The sequence below is a fragment of the Passer montanus genome, unplaced genomic scaffold, assembly GCF_014805655.1.
Source record: "Passer montanus isolate IOZ18808 unplaced genomic scaffold, ASM1480565v1 scaffold2, whole genome shotgun sequence".
Classification (NCBI taxonomy): domain Eukaryota; kingdom Metazoa; phylum Chordata; class Aves; order Passeriformes; family Passeridae; genus Passer; species Passer montanus.
In genome coordinates this window covers 14,113,534-14,133,922 of record NW_024366591.1, presented here as the reverse complement: position 1 = coordinate 14,133,922, position 20,389 = coordinate 14,113,534, and the positions used below count along the sequence as shown (strand labels likewise).

Below are 20,389 nucleotides of genomic sequence, written 5' to 3'. Positions count from 1 at the left end.
GGCCAGTGATAAGATCTCTATGAGAGCTTTCCATTAGCAAAATGACACAGAATGCATAAAGATTATAAATCTGTGCAGAAATTCAGTTTAGTGCTTAATAACTTAAATCAGATGGGATATTTTGGAAGAAAAGCATGCTTACAGCAGTAGTGCTGGGAGCAAGTTTTGAGTCTCTGCATGAGTGTGGTGACAGCCTCCTATCTGCACAGTGTCTGTTCCCTCTGTTTTCTGAGCTTAACTTACCTCGTGCTAAGGGATGACAGTATGTAAGCACACAAGAAAGAATTTCAAAATTTTCTTTTGTTAATTTGACACTTCACTAAGCAAACTTGAATTTGCTACTAGCAATCATGTATAATTTTCTTAAAAGAAACAAGATAGGAGCTGCATGGTGTGATTTTGGGAGGTATGTCTAAATGGTTACCTCTTACTGAGACTTTATCATAGTTTCTTACTCTGGTAAATGCTAAGAATAATTTTACAGACTGAATTTAGGGGAAAAAATGAGGGAGGTAAGAGACCAAAACAATCTGTGTGAAGCAAAGACTGTAGGCCAATTATTCAGGCACTGCAGTGGAGAGCACTTCCTGCTGTGGGAGATGCCAGAAAGATCAGCAGGATCATGTGAAAAACAGCTCTCAACCATCCTATTACTTAAGAGCACATGGTATTCCCTTGGAAGTCCTTGGATAATGGTTGTTGGAAGCTTTAATGTTAATTAATTTAATATTAAATTAATATAATTTGGCTAGAAAACATACAGTGATTGGCTCCCTTGATGCCTTCTGATAAGTCAAGTCTTTTATTTACTGTTCTTAAATTCTAAAGGTCTTCAGAGGAGGCTTGTCCCCTCTTTCTGTGGTGCTTTCTAACTGCCTTGGAAACTTTTTTTTTAATTCAGAAACAAAGGTGTTTTGAAAGAATCTCTGCAATTTCAACTTTAACTTTATTCTTTACCACAGTGTTGCACTATAGTTTTTTGATTTTATCCCACTGATTAAAGTAATATTAATTAGTTTCTCATTGTACTTGCATATAAAAAATATGGCTAGAAGAACTGTCATTCCTGCACACAGATGTCTCTCATGTGTTCCTTACATGTGCTTGAGCTCTAGACAATGAATGTGAATATGGTTCTTCCCACTTGTGTGGGCTACAAAATAGAATAATTTCATCTTTTAACAGCATTGAGTATTTGTTGACCTTGATTAGAACTTAGACTTTTAGGGCTTTTTATATTACCCATGAAACTTACTGGTTTAATAAGTACTGACTTGTTCAGTAAAAATAAAAATTAGAAACTCATTAAAAACTCTGTTCTCTTCATATGTTCAGTGGAGATACAGGAGTGTAATTTATTCATTTAATTTATCTAACTGAAGATTTGGAGGATCATTACACAGTTAATGAGAAGAGTGAATGCTCTTTCTGCACTACAACACTTAGACCTTATCTTAAAACTACTTTTTAAGGTTTAATTCTGTGGTTTGAAAATTAATTTAGATGAAGACAAGGTTATCCTATGATATTAGTCGTAAGGCCTTTAAAGTAAGCCCCTCATCAGATACTCTTCTTTCTCCACTCACAGCAAAAGCTCAGTTTGGTGGTGAAGCATTGTGGGTTTCTGCTTTGATCCAATTTCAACAGCATGAAAAGATGTAAAGTAAGTGTTAGTGGAAGATCCCCATAGTTCAGGGTCATTGATCATTTTTAGTGAACTTTGAAAACAAACAAAACCTTCACCTTTTTGGTAACATTGCAATGGTATACTTTGGTATTTCTTGCTTGATTAGGAAATAGACCTGTGGTTTGATAGAACCTCTTACTAGATGGCCTCTTGCTAAACTCCCAAGAGTAACCTTCGTACCATTCTCTTGCGTGATGTTAAAGTTGACATAGAGGCACATTTCTTGGTAAGGCTTTAAGGATGCTTCATAGACCAGAAGTTGCTTGAAATCATACCAATTACATTACTTTTAACTCTTAAAACGCCTAGCTAATATTCAAATGCAGAAAAGTTGATTATTGATAAGCTTATAGCTGAAACATATTTTTATTGCTGTGAATAGAGTTTTCATTGGATAGGGAGATTGCCATTCCCCGTGGCTTTCAAAAAGCCCATGAAACCCCCAAATCAACTAGATCCAGGCAATACTTTTCCTTCTGCAAGGTAATGCCACTTAGTTAACTGAGAATATAAGACAAGTTAGGGCACAATATATGGGCAGACTGAGTCAGAAGGTACTTAACCTTGGAGTGTGGCAAAATGATAAATTACACAGGATAACTGAAATGACTCTGAATCCATGTTAGACCCTTGAGTCTAATGCTATTGCTAAGAAGTAAAGTACAAGGAAACTGCAATACATTATTTGAATGAGATTTTAATCCACAGATACTGAGTTAGTGCTCTAGAATTTAAGATGCTCTATCAATTATTTATTATAAGCTCAAATGAAAATACATTTTTGTGGTCTTTCCACTACTTGGATTGAGTACTTGTCTAAAAACTACTAAATTAATCATCCTTTCATTGATCAGTTTTAGTATCTCAAGAGATGGGTACTCTTTACTAAGTAATAAATATATAAATAAGCTATTCTTGTAGAAAATTCTTTTAAAGATGTAGAAAATGCATGGATTTAATGAGGCTTTTATTGTGCTGAGTTGTCAGAAAGCTATAAAAATGCTTTCATTACAGTAAAGAAAATTTTTAAGGCAAACATCTTTTAGGTTGGGCCAAAATACTGGAATTCCCATTTCTCAAACTTGAGAAACTGGATATTTACTCTGGGTGTGGGTTAATGCAGGATTTAGAATCTTTTTTTGGATGTATTGCTTTGGCAGTCTGTTGTGTATCACCTCTAGGCAGTCACCCTCTTTTTCGTTTTACCCTTTTAATTAAAAATGTGAATAAATATGTCTAAGATAATGTATTTATTTCATTTTTGCGCAAAGGGAACAGCATTAAAAAGGCTATTTAAGACAGACAAGGTGCCCTGATGCTTTCTGATTTCCAGTGATTATTGCAAGCAAGCACCAGTATCATACACCTGAAGAAGGGAAACAAGGAGGAAAAGCAACTTACTGTTTTAGAAGGAGACTTCCCCAATGAAGTCTTTATAGACAGCTGATAAATAGGAAAATTTTATTTAGTCACCAGTGCTAACTGGAAAGTGACACCTGATGATGAAGTTTCTGCTTGGCATAAAAGCCAGATTTCATCCATACTGTCTGCTGCCTACTTCATTCCATCATTTAGTGTCATTACAATCTTCATGTTCTGGTCAGTCCCATAAATTGAATTTAAATCTCGGTCTCTTATTCAGTAAAGTTTGTACTGTCCTATGCATGAAATAGATGTCATGCTGGTGCTTTTCTTCCATACTTCCCTTTGACATCTAATTTCTTTTTGGTATACTCCAAGTATGAGATACTTCCTTCTTTTTTTTTAAGTATATTTGAAATATTTTGGTTTTAGGGCTGGGTTCTTCTGGGAAGTTCAAAGAACACAACAGTTTATATTAAAGTCCAAACTGTTATAAAATCATGCCTGGTTCATAAAGCTTGAAAGCCATGTGTCTGTTGTAAAATCATGCCTGGTTCATAAAGCTTGAAACTCATGTGTTAAAACAAGAGAGCATAAAAGCCCACCACCAAACCACCCTATCCTCCACAAAACTTTCATAGCAATATAACACTGTCTGTCATCAAGATTACGTCTGGAATTCTACTAAATTTTATTCTTGAGATTTAAAGTATTCTCTCATTTGTTTCAGGGAGGCCACAGTCTCTCTCTGCTTCAATGCAGAACTCTGTCATTGAATGTGGCAGATAGTGCACGTAAACCACTGAATGTGACTGGTTGACTCTTGTAAAAAGTTATATCTTCCAAAGCAAACCAATACCTTTATTTATAAAGGGGGGGGGAGGGGGGAAAGAAAAGAAGACAAATCCAATGGTTGCAGTGCCTTGGTCTAAGCTCTAGGAATTTTCATGTAATTCATGATCTGCGTTGCAGTCACTCCTGTAACAGCTACTTAACTGATAATGTTGGCAATCATATTTATGTTCCTTTTGTCTTATCCTGCCTCTTGTAGCTCTTTATTTGGAATTCGATCTGTCCATTTGTCCTGATGAATTGCTAGTCCTTGGGGTACTATGTTGCTTGAGTGATTTGACTTTTGACAGAGGTTATCAGTGAGCCTCTGCTTAATTGAACCTTTAAGTTGGGTTCCATTGATAATAAGCCTCAGCATAGAACTGACCTTGCTGCTGCAGTGTGTTAACTTTGTATTGTAAATGCTGACCTGCTGTAGGAAGGGAGAGGGCATCTCTCCCTCCTGGTCTGATCAGATTGACATCAGATATTTTTCAAGGCAGGTGAATATAGCACAGTGCTTTTGAAATGGTGGATTTTTTGTGTTCCTGCCTGGAGCTGCACATCTTGAGTGAAAACAGGATGTATTGACTTTCTGTAACCACCTATTGACCTCTGTGCCCTTTACATCTGAGTCACACAAGGCAACACTATTCTTTTTGTCTTTCTGTTGTCATTACTTGCTGTTGTGAGTCACATAAGATGTATGTATGCCCCTAGTATAAACAGCCTCACATATTTACACTTAAGGTTCTTGCTGCTCTTTGTTTTTTCATTTTTCTTCTAGGAAAAGAAAAAAAAACCTTTCCCCTTCCTTTAGTTTGCATTCAAAAATCAAGTTGTGTTTAGCATGACAGTTTTCTTGCATATTTTGCACATCATCTCAAGTGTGAAGTAAATTCTTTATTGCATACATATTTAATGTTGTTTCACACAGTAAAGTGTAAGAGACTTTTATCTTTCCTGATGTTGGACTTTAGAGGTGTGTATAAGATCATCTCCGAGTTGATCAGGTTTTTGTTTTTTTTCAAGTAGAAATGGAGTAACTTTTTTTTCTCCTTACCTGGTTTTAATTTAATTGATTTTGTTGATTCATTTGCAGTATCTTAACATTTAGTTGCATCTGGATTTATACTTGATAAAAGTAGGGGGCTTTCAGTTTATTCTTTGCACTAATAAAGTTTTTGATGTAAAATTCTGCTATTAGTTTTATAATCTCTGTGTTGTGCTCTGCTAAATGATGAGGCTCTTAAGCCTGGATTTGTGGGGTGTGCACAGCAGAACCCACACCTAAAAACAATTTCCAGCAGATGTGATCGTAGTTGTGTCACAGGCTGCTGTCCTTTTCCTACCATGGATAGAAGTGCTTTTCTTTCAATGGCCCTTGCATTTTGCAGGCTGCCATTAATAACATTACCAATGGCTATAAAAGGCTGTTTGCTGGTGGTTTTATTTTTATCCTGTTTTATGGTCTTATTTAAGACACATGAGAAAATGTACCAAACTACTCTAATATAAAAAGTAACAAAAAGCTTCACTTCACCTAATCTTCTGCAGCTGTATATTGTTTCCAGTGTCTTAAATTCCTAATTGTCACTCTTGGTAGCTACAAGAGTGCTTTGGAAGGATACTTTGTTACAGTTGGTGATGTGCTTGTTTTCAGCTGTATTTCCACGAGAGCTTAAACTCTCAGAATGTGACTTTCTTTGGCCTCTAGAATTCACATATTTCATCTGTGTAATGACTGTAGTTTCCAGTATACAATATGCATTTTGTTGCCAATAGTGTATGCAGAGCTATTTTAAAAGAAAATTATGACGAAGCTGATCAAGAAAGTTTAAACTTTAGTAGTAATAAGTCACATAAAGCTGTCCTAAAATGTATGTTGTACTTCTGGAGCTTAGGATCTAATATTGTCATATCTCTAGAACTGCTGGCTGTGCAGAGGCTATATTAAATACATGACAATGTAGAGCTCATTTCAGGTACTTTGACTTGTACACGTTCAGAATTTCTCACATACTGCAGTGTGCTTTCATGTGAGAAAGCAACTGAAAAAAATCATTATTCAGTATAATTTTCGAAGTTCTTTTGCTGGAAGACTTGGTCCAACAACATGTATATACGTAAATATTTGATAACCTTTTATGGAATTATGCAAAATGGTACTCATGCACTTTAGAAGGTATTTAATTTGCATCTAATAGTGCTGAAAGATCTAGAATGTATGATTTTTTTAATGACAAATTAAAATTGGAAAACAACTTATCTAAGTATGAAGCCTGAGACCAAACCTAAAATTAATGTTGTGTATTTGGATTCAGTCCTGGAGTTATGAAGCCTCATTACAATCCAGCCTGACACCCATCTTTATTTATATGCACTAACATCTCTGAGGTGGATCTAAAGTCTGTTTGTTTCTGGTTTGCAGGGTTTTTTTTTCTCCAAGAGCAGCAGAAAGCCTTTTTGTGCAGGGAAATAGGATCCAAACTTTGTCTTGAGGAGAAGAAATGAAATTCTAAAATAGTGATTCTAGTTATATCTCTTGCAGAATGGTTTTACTTTTTCACTCTAATGTGTAATTTTTCCTTCTGTAAGTAGTTAATTTGGAAGCGAATAGTATGTGAACATGAAAAATAGGCTTTTTGCTTGCAGAAGCAGTGAAATAAATTCAGGCTGTTTAAGCTGATCTGTTATATGGGCTATAAAGCTAGTTTAGTTCTGTCACCTTTGGAAAACTTTCCTGAGTTTATTTTGCAAGCACTTCTGCAGTTTGTGTAATATGCCCACATAAAACATACAGACAGGAGGCAAAGTACAAATAAACCAAGTAAAAATCCTGTTAATGCCAATATTTTTTTTCTCCCCTTCAGAGTTATTTTTGAAATCTCGACTCATAGCAGATATACAAGTATAATCCACTAGCTCAGAAAAACTTTAGAGACAGTTTTGTTATTGGTGAATTCATTGGTACTTCATATGAGGGTTGGGTGAAATAAAATAAAAGTAAAAGCAACATGTGATACCCAATGTGTTCATAGGAGAAATAGTTGTAATGGGTTTTGCAAGTGATGGGTTGCTGGTTTGGTTTTAATTATACATTTACTGACTTGCTGGCAGCTATTACTCAATCTGGTTTTGGTGGTTGAGTAATGTGTGTTTGTGCGGAAGGCATTAATAGCAGCTTAAATAGGCCTTCACATGCACACGGGTTTCCAGTGGGAATGGTTGGAAATGGACTGATTTCCTCACAGCCACCCATGGGGTGTCAGGTTTCCCGCGGGCGAGCAGAGGCTCATATGGAAAACAATCTGGCTCGCTGAGCGTGCCCTCCTGAGCAGCCCCAGCCCGTGGTGGCTTTGTGCAGCACTGGTTGCTTTTACAGCTCCAAAGCTTGCCCAGTGACTGAACAGCCACCTTTCTGTTCCTGGGGAAGGAAAAGTGAGGGCTTTTGGTCTGGGGTTTCTGCAGCCTCAGGGGTGGTGGTGGTTTTCCAGCAGGAGGCCTCCCGGAAGGGGGAGTGTGCTTGGCTTCGGAGCAGCACCAGGGCTGCTGGAAGGGAGGATGCTGATTACAATAATAAACAAATGCCGGGGATAGATTACCACACGGCTGTCAGAGCAGGCGGCACCAAAGGAGGAGATCCCCAGCGAAGGCTTTGGAGGTTGCAGCAGGATCCTTTGCTGGATGGTGGCTTTTTTTTGCTTGCACAAAGGAAGCTACTTTTTAGACGACTTCTAATGGGCCTTGGCTTTTCTGTGGCGCAGCATCTCCTGGGCGAAGTGAAGAGGGCTGGAGGTGCCTGATTACTGCCATAGCAGCACCATCCCATGGTGCTGGCTCTGAGGAAGTTAGAGGAGAGATGGCCTCCCATCTGGTCACACCACCACGTTCCCTAGGATGAAGTGTGCCTCATCCCATTTTAACTTGTCTGAGAAGCTGGTTTTGGATGCTTTCTATAGACAGAAATTTCTCTGGGGATTTTTTTTCCCCCCCTTGAATGGAGCAGCATGGAAGGATGTGTTCCTCCTCTCCACTGTCATATACCAGCAGGATATAGCTTCTCTCACTCAGGGTCACTGAGACCAAGAGCTTGAGGCCTGCCAGAAGCACTTGGGTCCTGCAGGCCATTGCTGAGGTGAGCTGGAGGCAGTCCTGGGGAGGTGTGGAGCCAAGGAGATCCCCACAGTGCCATGAGGTCAGGTCAGCCCTGCAAGGAGCAGCACCCAGTGTCAGCGGCTCACCCATGGGTGCCCAGCCCATGGGAAGGATAAGGACATGGAGACTGTGATGATGGCGCTGTGTCAACTGTTCCCAGGGGAACACAGCCCAGGAGAGGGACACACACTGGAGCACTTGGAGTATTTTGAGACTGTATAGGTGGGAAAAGAAAGAAACTTTTTGAAGGCTATAGACTTGGCTTGGAGGACATACCAAGAAAATGTAGGCTTCGGGAGACGCTTAATGATGATTGGCCTAAACTTCAGTTTACGCGAGTTGCTGACAAAATTTGAAAAGGTATGATAGGCACTTGCACACATGCCTTTGAAAATGACACAGTAAATAAAAACGGCAGGTTGATGTTTAACTTAGGTTTTCTGTGTTGCTGTTTATGTCCTCATGTGCACTGTGTTTATGGAAATCTAATGTTGCTTATGTTCCTTGTTTCAGGTCCTACAAGATTACTTTAAGAGCATGTCCTCTGACTGTGGGCATTTTAATTTACTTATTTATTTAATTTTAAGTTCCAAAGGAAATGAAGAGCAGCTTGGGCTTTGCTAAGTCAAGGGTGTATGGGGACATTGCAGGCTGCCTGTGACCTTGTTCCACTATTGGCATAAAGCAAGTGCTCTGGAGTTTGCTGTTAAATTTAGTTGAAAGTTAATTTAGTTGAATTGGAAGATCTCATGATGGCATTTAAAGGTAGAATTATTTCCAATGAATATGCAACTTTCCCATTGTTTCATCTATGAATATGCAATTTTCCCATTGTTTCATCTGTACTTCTTTTATTCCAACTAGTTGTTCTTTCTCTCTCTAGGTTGTTTGGTAGCAGTAGTGCTTAGAGGCAGGAGGTTTGGCTTTGAAGTGATTGTGCTGATAAGGAAGAGACATGAGAATGTTAAAGGACAGATTGTTTTCATCTATTTGTCAGCAGTTCTAGTGAAACTTCACTTGCATGTTTGTAACCACTGTTAGATTTGCTTTGTCTTTTTTTTTTCACCATATGAACTTCCTGTATCCTGAAAGACCACAATATGTAACAAAATACAAAGTAGTTTATTTATGAATTAAGATAAAACACCTTAAAAATGTGGTCTCACAGTAGGAGAGCAGTTTACAAAGCCTGATTCTTTTTTCTTCTAAACTTTCCTATTTTAAAGTATAAACCAGTGTTCTTCTCCTCAGTAGTTACCAGTTTACCAGTTTTGTTTATCAGGGAGAAGTATGCTTGAGACAGTCACTATTCAGGATCCCACCAGCATGACTCTTTCAAAAGTAGCTAAGAGTAACAGTAAAAGCATTTGTGATCTGACTTCTTCACTGTATAGGTCACTGGCTCCTCTCTTGCTCCCAGTCTGTCATCTGGCCTTCACTCTTCTCTTGTAGCTACTGCTGTGGTAGCCTGTAAAGATAAGGACACGTGCCAGACCCCAAGATGCTTCATGACTTCATTAAGAGAGAAATTTTTAACCACTGTTTGTAATATTTCATGAATCATACAAGCCCTGGTATTTGCAAACTCCAAGCCCTCCCCTGTGACTTCAAATGCCAGTGTTTATCTTAAAGAAATTGATCATAGCAATTCTCACCAGAACTTAAAGGTCTCACAGCTCTGCTGTATTTTTTAGCTTGAAGATTGCTGTGAAGTTTTGTTGTCTACTGTGCTGAAATTTGTAATGCAACATAAAAGGCTACTTTGGTGCTGGAGAAGGTTAATGTTTTATTTGGTAGACTTTGATAAAAAATTCAAAAATTTTAGTCTGTGCTCATTTAGCAAGTTTTTTTTTTCCCCTATTTTTTTAAACAAGCTCCCCTCCTCCCCTGCTTCATCTGTCCCTTTTATGATTCCCCACACACCCATCCTGTCCTTCCTGAGGTGTTCACTGCCAGGAGAAACAGCATTATGACAGCAATCCTGGCTTGTAAGCTACTTTCAGCTCTCTGGATTCATTAATATATGTTCTACAGAGAGAATGATGAGTGCTGTTACTGTGGTCGTAATGCAGAAGCCAGATGGCATTTGCAGAAGCTTGCACGGCACTCCCTTCCTATGCAAAAACAGGGTCACATTACGCTGCAGTAGGCAGGGCTGCTTTGGCTTTGTTCAGTCATAATTATGTGACTGCTGGAATTAGTATTAACACATTTCTGGTGCCCCTTAGAAGTTGAGTCCATGCCATGCAATGGAGCCACAGAGGCTTTTGAAGGCAGTGTGGTGTTCTCAGGCTTCCTGTAAGTGCATCATCATTCTTGTGATAAAATGAATCTTTAACTACACCATATGTCACCTCTTGTCCTTTTCAAAGAGGCTTGAATGCGAGTCAAGCCAGCTCTTTGGAAACTTGATGTGTTGGTACAAGGCTCTTGGTAATAAAAGCCTTTGAAAATCAGAACTGAAAAATGGCCCAAAGTGGGTCTTCTCCCAAACAGGTTCTGTGTTTTCTTCATTTTAAGTAGTAAATACATTTTTGTCATATCTACAGCAAATTGCTTTCATCTTAGACTTTAGTTGCAGTGGCTGTGGTGATATTCAGTATGGTCTGTGTATGACACTTGAGAGAGGTTTGATGTCCATCTTTATGCACTTCTGGCACTGGTGGATTTAAGATAATGGCAATTCTACCTACAAGTTTTCAATGCATACAACTACTTCTGAATGTGAATTCATTGAAAATGGATTGCTTAACAGCAGCAAACAGCCTTTTCAGAGGAAGGCTACTGTAGGCAGGCCTCTGAAACAGCGGATGGAATGAGCCTTTCTAAAGGCATGACTGTTCTCTGACATCAGAGGAGAGACTTCCTCAATGAGATGAGATTTTTATAGCCTTCTTTTTACACGAGCATCTCTTTTTCCCAGCTACCCCCAGCATTTTAAGGCTGAGACCAATAGAAGTCCAGTTTTCCTTTCATAATGGCCACTTTGATACACATCTGTCATTCCCTAATTCTTACTCCTCCTTCAAGAGAGAAAAGCTCCAAGTAAAGCGAAGGCTAAAAGGAATATCTGCCACGCTTTGATACGCATCTGTCATTCCCTAATTCTTACTCCTCCTTCAAGAGTGAAAAGCTACCATGTAAAGTGAAGGCTAAAAGGAATATCTGCCACAGCAGTGTTCCCAGAGGCAGTTGACAGAAGCAGGTAAAATGTACTTGGTTCAAGATAAACTAAACAATGTGCTATTAAAAAGAAAAAAAGGTCCATTCCTTTGCTACCTGCTGTGAGACCTCAAAGAACAATGTTCTGGTTGTGGCGTGGTGTTATGGCTGTGGCGTGCAGTTATGTCCTTTGGTTGGCACTGACATTTTTCTTCCAGCTGTTCCAGCTGGAAGATTTTTCTGCAGGTACTTTGATGAGCAGTCATTACATTTATTCCTGACCTTTGAAAGAAGCAAGTGCAGCATTTCTGTAACTGTGTCTTTGCTGACTTGAGCGTTGTCAGTGAAGGCAGTGGACAATCATTTTCATGGGACTTGCAATTCTGTGCACTTGTTCCACTAACAAGCATCATCTGTATTGGATGCAAGAAATACAAAACTCTTCTGGCAAAATGGCCTGGGAGTAACTTCTGCTAGGGAAAATGCAATTTTTCAAGCTGATTTTCATTTATGAAGAATGAACTTCAAGCCAGTTAACTCCTTTTGAGATAAACATGTGGTTCAAAAGCCACATACAACAGGCAGCTTGTACCTGGGGATTAAAAGGATGTAGCACTCCATGTGCCAACACAAAATGCTGCCAGGCTTGTTGCACAGCATATGCATTGTACCTCTATGTCCATTTCTTGCAAGCCATATGTGGTTTGCATGGCATAACTTGCCATCCCTGATATGTGGTCAGATGTTTACGAAAATACAGTGGAATTCTGTTTCCTAATAAACATGAAAACAATTGGAGTGTAATCCAGAATTTTGCTGTATATGGTGGGTTCAAAAAACTTTGTAGTAAAACATTGATGAGTCCTACCTTTAAACGCTCTGTGAAGCTGTTATTTGGTGTGGAATGGTGTTGACTTTTTTCTTGAGAGACTAAGTTGAGTTTTGTGTACTATATGTAAGAAAAATTTGATTAGGGTTTCTTGATAAAAGAATCTTTATTTCCCTTACAAAATAAAATAACTGCCCTGTTTTAGATCCTTGTATTATTACCCTAGGATTTTTAATAATGAGAATTCAATATAGTAACGCTTTGTATATTTAAAAATGCATTGTTTCTTCTACTTTAATTTGGCCATGGGATTTTCTTCCATTAGTTGTGTTTTTATCTTCATTAGTTGTGTTTTTATCTTCAACAGAAGTTTTTGGGCCCTGTGCATTGTTTCTTCTACTTTAATTTGGCCATGGGATTTTCTTCCATTAGTTGTGTTTTTATCTTCAGCAGAAGTATTTGGGCCCTATAAAAAGGGAAATACTTTGCATGTGTTACCATCCTTACTGGCATACTGCCAATACAGACAAAACCTGAAAAAATGTGAAGAGAAGTGAATCTGTTAATAGCTTCTATTAATAGCTTAGAGAGTTGCAGAGTGAATTAGAGAGCCTCTGGACTCATAATTTAGAAAAAAGACATATCATGTGTGGGTTTGCCTTGGAGGTTTCTTGCCTTTTATAAAGTATTGATAGTTTCCAAAGGACATTTATGCCTAATGCTGTAACTGCTTTTAGCATATCCTTGCAGTCCATGAGAAAAGACCAAAGTTTAATAGCTGGGTTTGTAAGTTGGGTTCTCTTCCAATCTTTGTCATATACTTCCTTTACCCTGGGCATGTCACTCCAGTCTGCCTTTGGGCTGTTGTAGTAGCAACTTGTTTTAGTGTCCTTTTCAGTATTTCCATCTGCAGCCTTACTGAGTGGCACATATATTTATACATTCTTTAAAGACACATGCTCTTCAGTTGTCATTGCATGATCATTTAGATTTTATTTGGTAGGAGTTAATGCAAGAAGTAGTTTTTTTATTATGGAGACAAGGTTTAAAATCAAATCAAAACATAAAATGAAAACTTGAATTCTGTAGGAAGAAAGGTAAAGAGGGGGAGAAACATAGAAGTCAGAAAAGATTCAGAATGGAAATAAAATTTTGAAATCACCACATCAAAGTGGGAAAAGGCAGCAGTTTGATCTCAATACTTAAAAGGAAGTGGCAAAGTTGTAATTGTCTGGGGTTAAGTACATATCTAAATGCCAAGCTAGTTATTTCTTCTCCTTCTTACCTTTCAAACTTCCGTGCTTTCACCTTGATTTATATATATGATATTTTTTTGTCAAAAAGCTTTCTTTTAATTTAGAGCATTAATCCTGCAAGCACTTGCATGTGAACAAATATGTTGACCTCATACAATAAATTATGAATTCCGTTTAGCAGCCAAGTGCACATAAATATTTGCAAAATTAGCAAAATATGACATCTGTATAGAAGTGCCTTAAAAAAAAAGTTGATAAAGCAAGAAGCCATTTTCTGTTGATAGTGTATTTCTTTAGGTTTTTGGGGGGTTTTGCTGTTGTCGTTTTTTTTTTTGTTTTGTTTTATCTCTGCTCTTTGATTTGTTTCACATGCACTGGGAAACCATTCTGGCCCATATCCCTTAAGCACTGGGCTAAGAGCAGTAATGGAGTTTCACAGTTTTATCCCTGCCTTTATGTGGCAAAAGCAACAGAATTTTTCCCTCTTCTCCTGCATTCTCTAGTGTGTTGCCCTGTGACTCTAAATATGGGAACTTCCATGTCATAATAGGGGAATATTTAGAGTTTCCTCTAAAATATTGCAAAATTGAAAATGGATTAACTCTTACTAGAGGTAATCTTCACTGGGACCCGAGTAGGCACAATCAACTCTTTCCATCCCGTTTTTTTTGCCACATAGAGGACAATGGAGAATCAAAGATCAAGAAAAAGGCAGTAGAAAGAGAGATAATAGATTGGAAGGAGCATAAATCGGGGGGTTTACAGAATGAGAGTACTTTCCACTTTGAAGAAAGAAATTTGAAGGTAGGGCAACCACATATTTACAAATAAGAATTGAAGGACTTTGATAACACGGTGAATTACCAATTAGCGTACTACTAATTGCTAACGATTGCAGCACTCTTAGGATAAGATGGGAGCCCATCATCCAGAAGACAGTACCTGAGTAAAAATCCAGATGGTTTATATCATTATTGGAGAATAAATAATTTATTGTGCCCATTTCTTGCTTTTAGTAATTTTTCACATCACACTTTCGTGCTCTACTTTTTCCATGTACACACTGATGTGGGGTATATTATTTGAATTCCTCTCCATCTTTTCTTTGGGGACTGTGACAAACTCACATTCAATAACTTTATCAGTCCTGTTGGGTTATCTATCAGCTGGCAGTGGTTGGTTGGTCTTTCCACCTGGAAAATGGAAAGCAGAAATGAGAGAGAAGTTAATTATGTAACTTTATTCTTTGAACTGATTTGTCTCAACATGGTTATTACAGATGGGACTCAAGGATGTGAACAGCAGATTTATTGTACCTTAATCAATGTAACATGATGACTGGAAAATGTAAGAATCAAACCCATTGTGAATGAAACATTTTTGAGCATGCATGCTGTATTGTCCTCTCAAGTAAAATCAAAGTATGCTTTATGAAGGTTCTAGAATGAATTGGTTTACAGTTAATATTGTGATTGTAGAAAGAAGATTAGAGATCAGTTTGTTTTCCATTAGGTTGTCATTTGTGACTTTGAAGAGGCAAAGGGAAATATTTTGCATGACCTGGCTTTTGTAGCACAGATTCATTGCAGTTAGACTTGTAACTGCTGTACAGTGGCTGTATCTCCTGCTCTGTGGGACTGCGCTGGGTCTCACTGCACCTGCATGCATGTTGGAGTTGTAAGGACAGGAGCTGCAAATATTTTCAGATAAGTATTTAATTCAGCTAGTGACTCTGCCATCTTATTTGGGTTGGCTGATCAGCAGACAATTCCATTTTGTTTTTTTCCTTTTAAATGTAATTTTTGTTTCTGTGTTTAGAATGGTGATTTTTATCGGGTTGTTTCAAAGACAGAAAACGTGTCTCTTAACCTGCTTTAAAGGGGTGAATCTCAGTGCAAATAAAGGTAGTTGTCCAAAGTCACACAGTAGCTCTTCTGGCCGGACAGAGCTTCACCAGTATCTCCCTCCATCTCTCACCTCCTTTCCCACTGCCCCATCTCTCCTCCCTCCTCTTCTTCACCTGTATCCTGACTTTTTTGTTTTCTTTGCTAGCTCTAGAAAGCTTTCATTCTATCTCAAATTCATGGTTACTTTTCCACTTCTATTTGCATATGTGCCAGCAGGAATACATCTTTAGGATGGGGAGGTACAAAAACCCCCTCCTTTGCCGCTTCTGGGAACAGGTGGTGATTACTGAGGAGTTGATTGGAAGAATAAAAACCTTTAAGGAATTTCAGTTATTTGATTTCCTCCATTGCAAAAGAATTTTATTTACATCTGCATCAAGTTCCTGTCATAATGTTCGTTGATTAATCCTATTGAGACAGCCAGTACACCTCCTGGCTTTCAACACATTTACACTGCTTTATTGGAGTATAGATAGATGTGATGTATGGATACTAGAAACCATTGGCAGTGGTACAGGAAGTTTTGTTTGCTCTTTTTATGTGTTTTAAAAATAATACTGTGCTCAATTAGATGAAGACAATATCCGTAATGTGTTTCTTGAGGCAGATGGTAGATGAGAGAATAAAATGTGTTTAATTTCTAAGGGGAGGAGAAATGAATCAACAGAATGGAAATCACAAGCTTTTCTTTTTCTTTTCAGTATTTACTATGAAATTCAAATTATAATACATCCTGCCATTTTATGTCTACTGCTTCATATAATCAGGCCATAATGTAAAGTAGTTTAATTGTAAAAATGGACTTTTGGTTGCTGTAACCATTTAGCTGAAGTTTAGGGTTTTAAAGTTAAGATTTTAGTTAAACGCTTTCATTATGTGTGACCTAAAATACTACATAAAGGCTGCACTTCATTAGACTGTTTAAAGTTTCTGGAATGTTTTGTTTCAAAGAAGAAAGAGATGACATAGCTAAGGCTGAATCGGTGTAATTTCTGGAGAGGAAATGAGTTCTAGTGCATTTGCAAATGCCACACTGTGTGAAATGCGTGGGTGAACAGGAGACAGTTAGTTACCTTCAGTGCTACAAAACACAACATCACAGAACTTGGTGTTTATAAATCTATTTCCTTTTTCACAGCCTTGGATGACTTTCAGACTCCTTTTCTCACACTTAAGAAAGCTAGACCTTTTGTAGTGACGTTAATAGGATTGCAGGTTTTCTCCTGTGCATCTTTTATCAGAGACACCCAAGGAGGCTGGAATACGTGCTCTGTCCTAGTGTTTAGGAGTACTCATGAGAGTCAGCTCTCCCCTCCTCTACTTACAGAGCGATGTTTGAACTTTTCTTGCTGGTATTTCAGGACATCCAAGCTGAGATTGATGCCCACAATGACATCTTTAAAAGCATTGATGGAAACAGACAGAAAATGGTGAAAGCCTTGGGAAACTCTGAGGAAGCTGCTCTGCTCCAGCACCGGCTTGATGACATGAACCAGCGCTGGAATGACCTGAAGGCGAAGTCAGCTAACATCAGGTGAGTAATGAAAACATCGAGGTGTGATGGGGCACGGTTCCTTTCCTCTAAGAGGCTTGACAAATATGACCTCAGCATTGAAATGATCTATCTGTTCCCTTTCATGAAGGACCTCTGAGTAGAAATATAAAAACTTGGTGAACTTTTTCACCAGGTAGTCTTAACTACTTGTTTTATCTTCAGAGCTTCACAGTTGTAACTTGCTGACCTTGTACCAAAATTTCAGAAAGTGCATTGAGTCTTTCCTTATTGAAAATCAATAGCAGTTTCCATGAAATAATTTTGCAAGTCTGCCATGACTTTGAGGAGAAATCAGGAGTTTGTTGATGGTTTTGTTTTTACAAATTTTTTGGTTTGAGATTACTAAGTTAATAAAACTTGTATCTTAAGTATCTTGATCCATTTAATTGGTTTTGAATTATTAATTCAAATTAATAATTAAGTTGCTGTCATTCAATTGAGAAATTTTTTAAAGTACTTGTTAATCAAGGAATGCATTTTACAGTTTTTTGACCCTATCTGTGCCAAGCTCAAGTGTGGTAATTGTTAAATCTTTATGATGCCACTTCTGAAATAGATACTGCCATATTCATTATTGAATTAAATTCTACATGAAAATTAATTACATAGAGAATAATTTCTAGAGCTTTTAATTGCAACCACTTGCTTGTTGGTTTGAGAAAACTGTTCTTTTAAAACAATGTTAAACATTCATATGAATATTCCAAAGGCGAGGAAAATGAGCCAACCTTGAAATTCAGGCACAAGAGTTTGAATGAGTGAAATAGATGGGAAAATGTCACATTTACTTTTTATGTCCACTTATCCCATCACCAACCTTCTAAACAGTTAAATGAAACTGTTAAATCAGATCCTTGAAAGCCCTTGAAGAACTTGAACCCAAAGAACCAAGCAGTTTGGTGTGGGGGCTTGCAGAGACTGACTCCATCACATACACAATTTAATGCAAGAGCTGTTGGACTTGAGTTGTTTTGAGCTCTATTCACAAGTCCATGTGAGAGAAAGACAAAAGCATACTCTTAAAGAAATAGCTTATCAGTTGTGGAGTCCTAGAAAGAACTGCTGGGTTGCTTGGCCATTCCTGGGTTTGGTCATAATTTGGGAGAAATGGATGGCCATGAAAAAGGGCCTTCAAGCCACTTATGCTGTACAGCTATGAGTTCCAAGGCTGTAGTACAGAAAGACTGGTTGTACTAAGATTGTATTCAGAAATTCACATTTTCTGAATACAGACCCATCTTTTCTGTTCTTTACATACATTGGGCAGCATTAATGTTGCTCTGCTGGTACCTGCTGTGCTGCAGAGCCACATGCCACTGGAGATCAAAATGTAAGATAGGCAAGACAGAGAATACTGCTGCAAATCTAAGAAAAGTAAATTAACCTTTCAAATCTCAGTCGCTACTGAAAAGAGTATAGTATTTCTGAGTTCATGTATTTTGTTTTGCTCTTTGATTGCAATTCACTTTTCTAACTTGTGCAGGAGTCCTGAAAGCCTTCATAGGGGAGTAACAAAGCACAGAAGTCTGTTTGCCTTCAATTTTTGCTTTCTTGGGATATCTTTTAACAAGGATGAATTGGAAAGCAAAATTGTATGGATGACTCTAGTGAGAACAACATGTAACTTTTAGATGCTAGGACTGAAGAATGAAAAAGCTGATTGTTTCATAACGGGTTTTAGCTTGGCATAGTGCTTCTAAATGAAAGTTTCTCTAGGAAAGCTTTTTAAAATATTTTCAGGTATGTGTACATTCCGATTATTCTGATTTTTAATTGCTGAACGTACTGCTCTCTCAAAGAGAGACAGCATGAGTTTTTCTCATCACTTCAGTCCTCAGAGCTGGTGTTGCTAGTCACTGTGCTGAGTTTACTTCTTTGCTACTGTAACTAAAGGGAGTTCCAAACTGGAAAAGCAGTGCTGTTCTGACATATTTTTAAATGCACGGAAGTTGCTTAAACCTGTAATTGGAGTTTCTATGATGCTGCACCTCTCTCCTTGAAATTGTAGACTTAGGCTGCTTTCTTTTTCTCTTTTATCTTATTCCCAGGAAGAAAACAAAGCTGCAGACTTGTGGGGGTCTGCCTTGCCAAATATTTAGGGGAGATTCTTTTCTCCTGGGGCAAGAGGTGAGGGGATGTTGGTGTTTGGGGAGGGTAGATGTAAAAGTATGGGAGAGAGGAAAAGGAGTTTCTCTCTGTTTCTCTATATTTAGACCACCCACAAATCTTATTTTATTCCGTGTGTTCCCTTGTCACTCAGCAGGAAAAATGCTACCTCCATAGCAGAATCAGGTCTCCAGCTGTGAAGAGAGCCTCTCAGGGTCAACAGAAGGGGAGCTGGGTCAGAGTTGCTGTTTTCTGGATGATTTTATTCAGCATGGGGAGGGGCAGGGAGGGTTCCTCTCAGTCTGGTCAGTTGGATAGGAGCATCTGTGTTCTTCAGATTCATCCAGGATTCCCTTAGGAGTGCTTTTGCATACCAGGTGGTTGCTGCTGGTGAATATTTGTGCTCCAACTCATGCTCAGAAGCAATCATCTATAACAGACCTCTGTTTTGATCAGAGCAGATTCTTAAGCCATCACTGGGCCTAGTAAATCCCTGAGTTTGCCAATTCTTTTGTCAAATGAACACAGACACCTGAAGCTTTGTTTGCAGGTTTTTTTATCAGTAGAGCACCAATTCCAAAACAAAGGCCAGAAATCCTGAGGGAGAGAACAGAAAAGCCCAAGAAACGTTTCAGAATTTCTGCATAGTTTATCTTCTGTCTCTCATAATGTCTGTATGACACATGTAAATGTGATACTGAAGCTTTACACTGAAATGCAATTTAAAGCATATCTTGACTTGCTTGCTCCTGTGTGGCATTTGCTTTGAATGGGATTTACTGAATGTGTGTTTATTTGCTCCCCAGGAGAACTGAATGCTTGTGTCTGCTCTTCAGCTGCTGCATCTTGCTTTCATTTTCAGTATTGCTTTCGATAAGATTAAAAGGATAATATTCTGGAAAACTCCAGGCAGATGTGATGAGTTTTTCCCTATGTATTTTTTTCTCTTTTTAATGTCTTTCTTTGGGAGGTTAGGTCACTTTGTGCTCAGTGAAAAATTTTGAAGTCACTTCTGGTGTGGTCCCTTTCCTCTCCTCCCCTTACTGCTCTACCTCTGCAGGATTAACTTGCACTGGACTTTGACCATGTGCTTGCTAGTATTATTTTTGGTATTGACATTTATTTGGCCTGCACACAAGTACTAAGTGGTGAATTACAATGCATTTAATCCTGTAATATATTCAATATCATTCACATTAATATCAGATTAGTTGTTTTACTATTAATATTATTGCACTGTATGATACAAAGTTGTGAATCACCCTTAAATTGTCCTTTATCTAGTTACAGGAGTTTTCCCCCTCCTTACAAAGCTCCAATTTATTTTGCATACAAGAATTCCACTAAATAATTAGAGCAGAATCTTGAAGCCTCAGAGAGTGCCAGTTTTGAGAGGTGAGAGCTGCTTATATGTGCTAGAAACAGTAATAAGTCATGATGAATAGAGATTTCACTGTCAAAAGTACAGAAAGCTATAAATCTGAACATCTTCATTGTAGTTGCTACTAGAAATTCTCAAAGATATAGCTATCTTTT

The 20,389-nt window shown here is 38.1% G+C and overlaps 1 protein-coding gene across 1 annotated transcript in view; it reads left to right on the top strand.

Moving 5' to 3' along the window:
* Positions 1-20,389, top strand: part of UTRN (utrophin) — a 303,831-nt gene that overhangs the window by 173,296 nt on the left and 110,146 nt on the right. Inside the window, exon 51 of the mRNA XM_039706856.1 lies at positions 16,554-16,726. Coding sequence (XP_039562790.1) covers positions 16,554-16,726 — 173 coding nt within the window. The remainder of the gene's footprint in view (positions 1-16,553; positions 16,727-20,389) is intronic.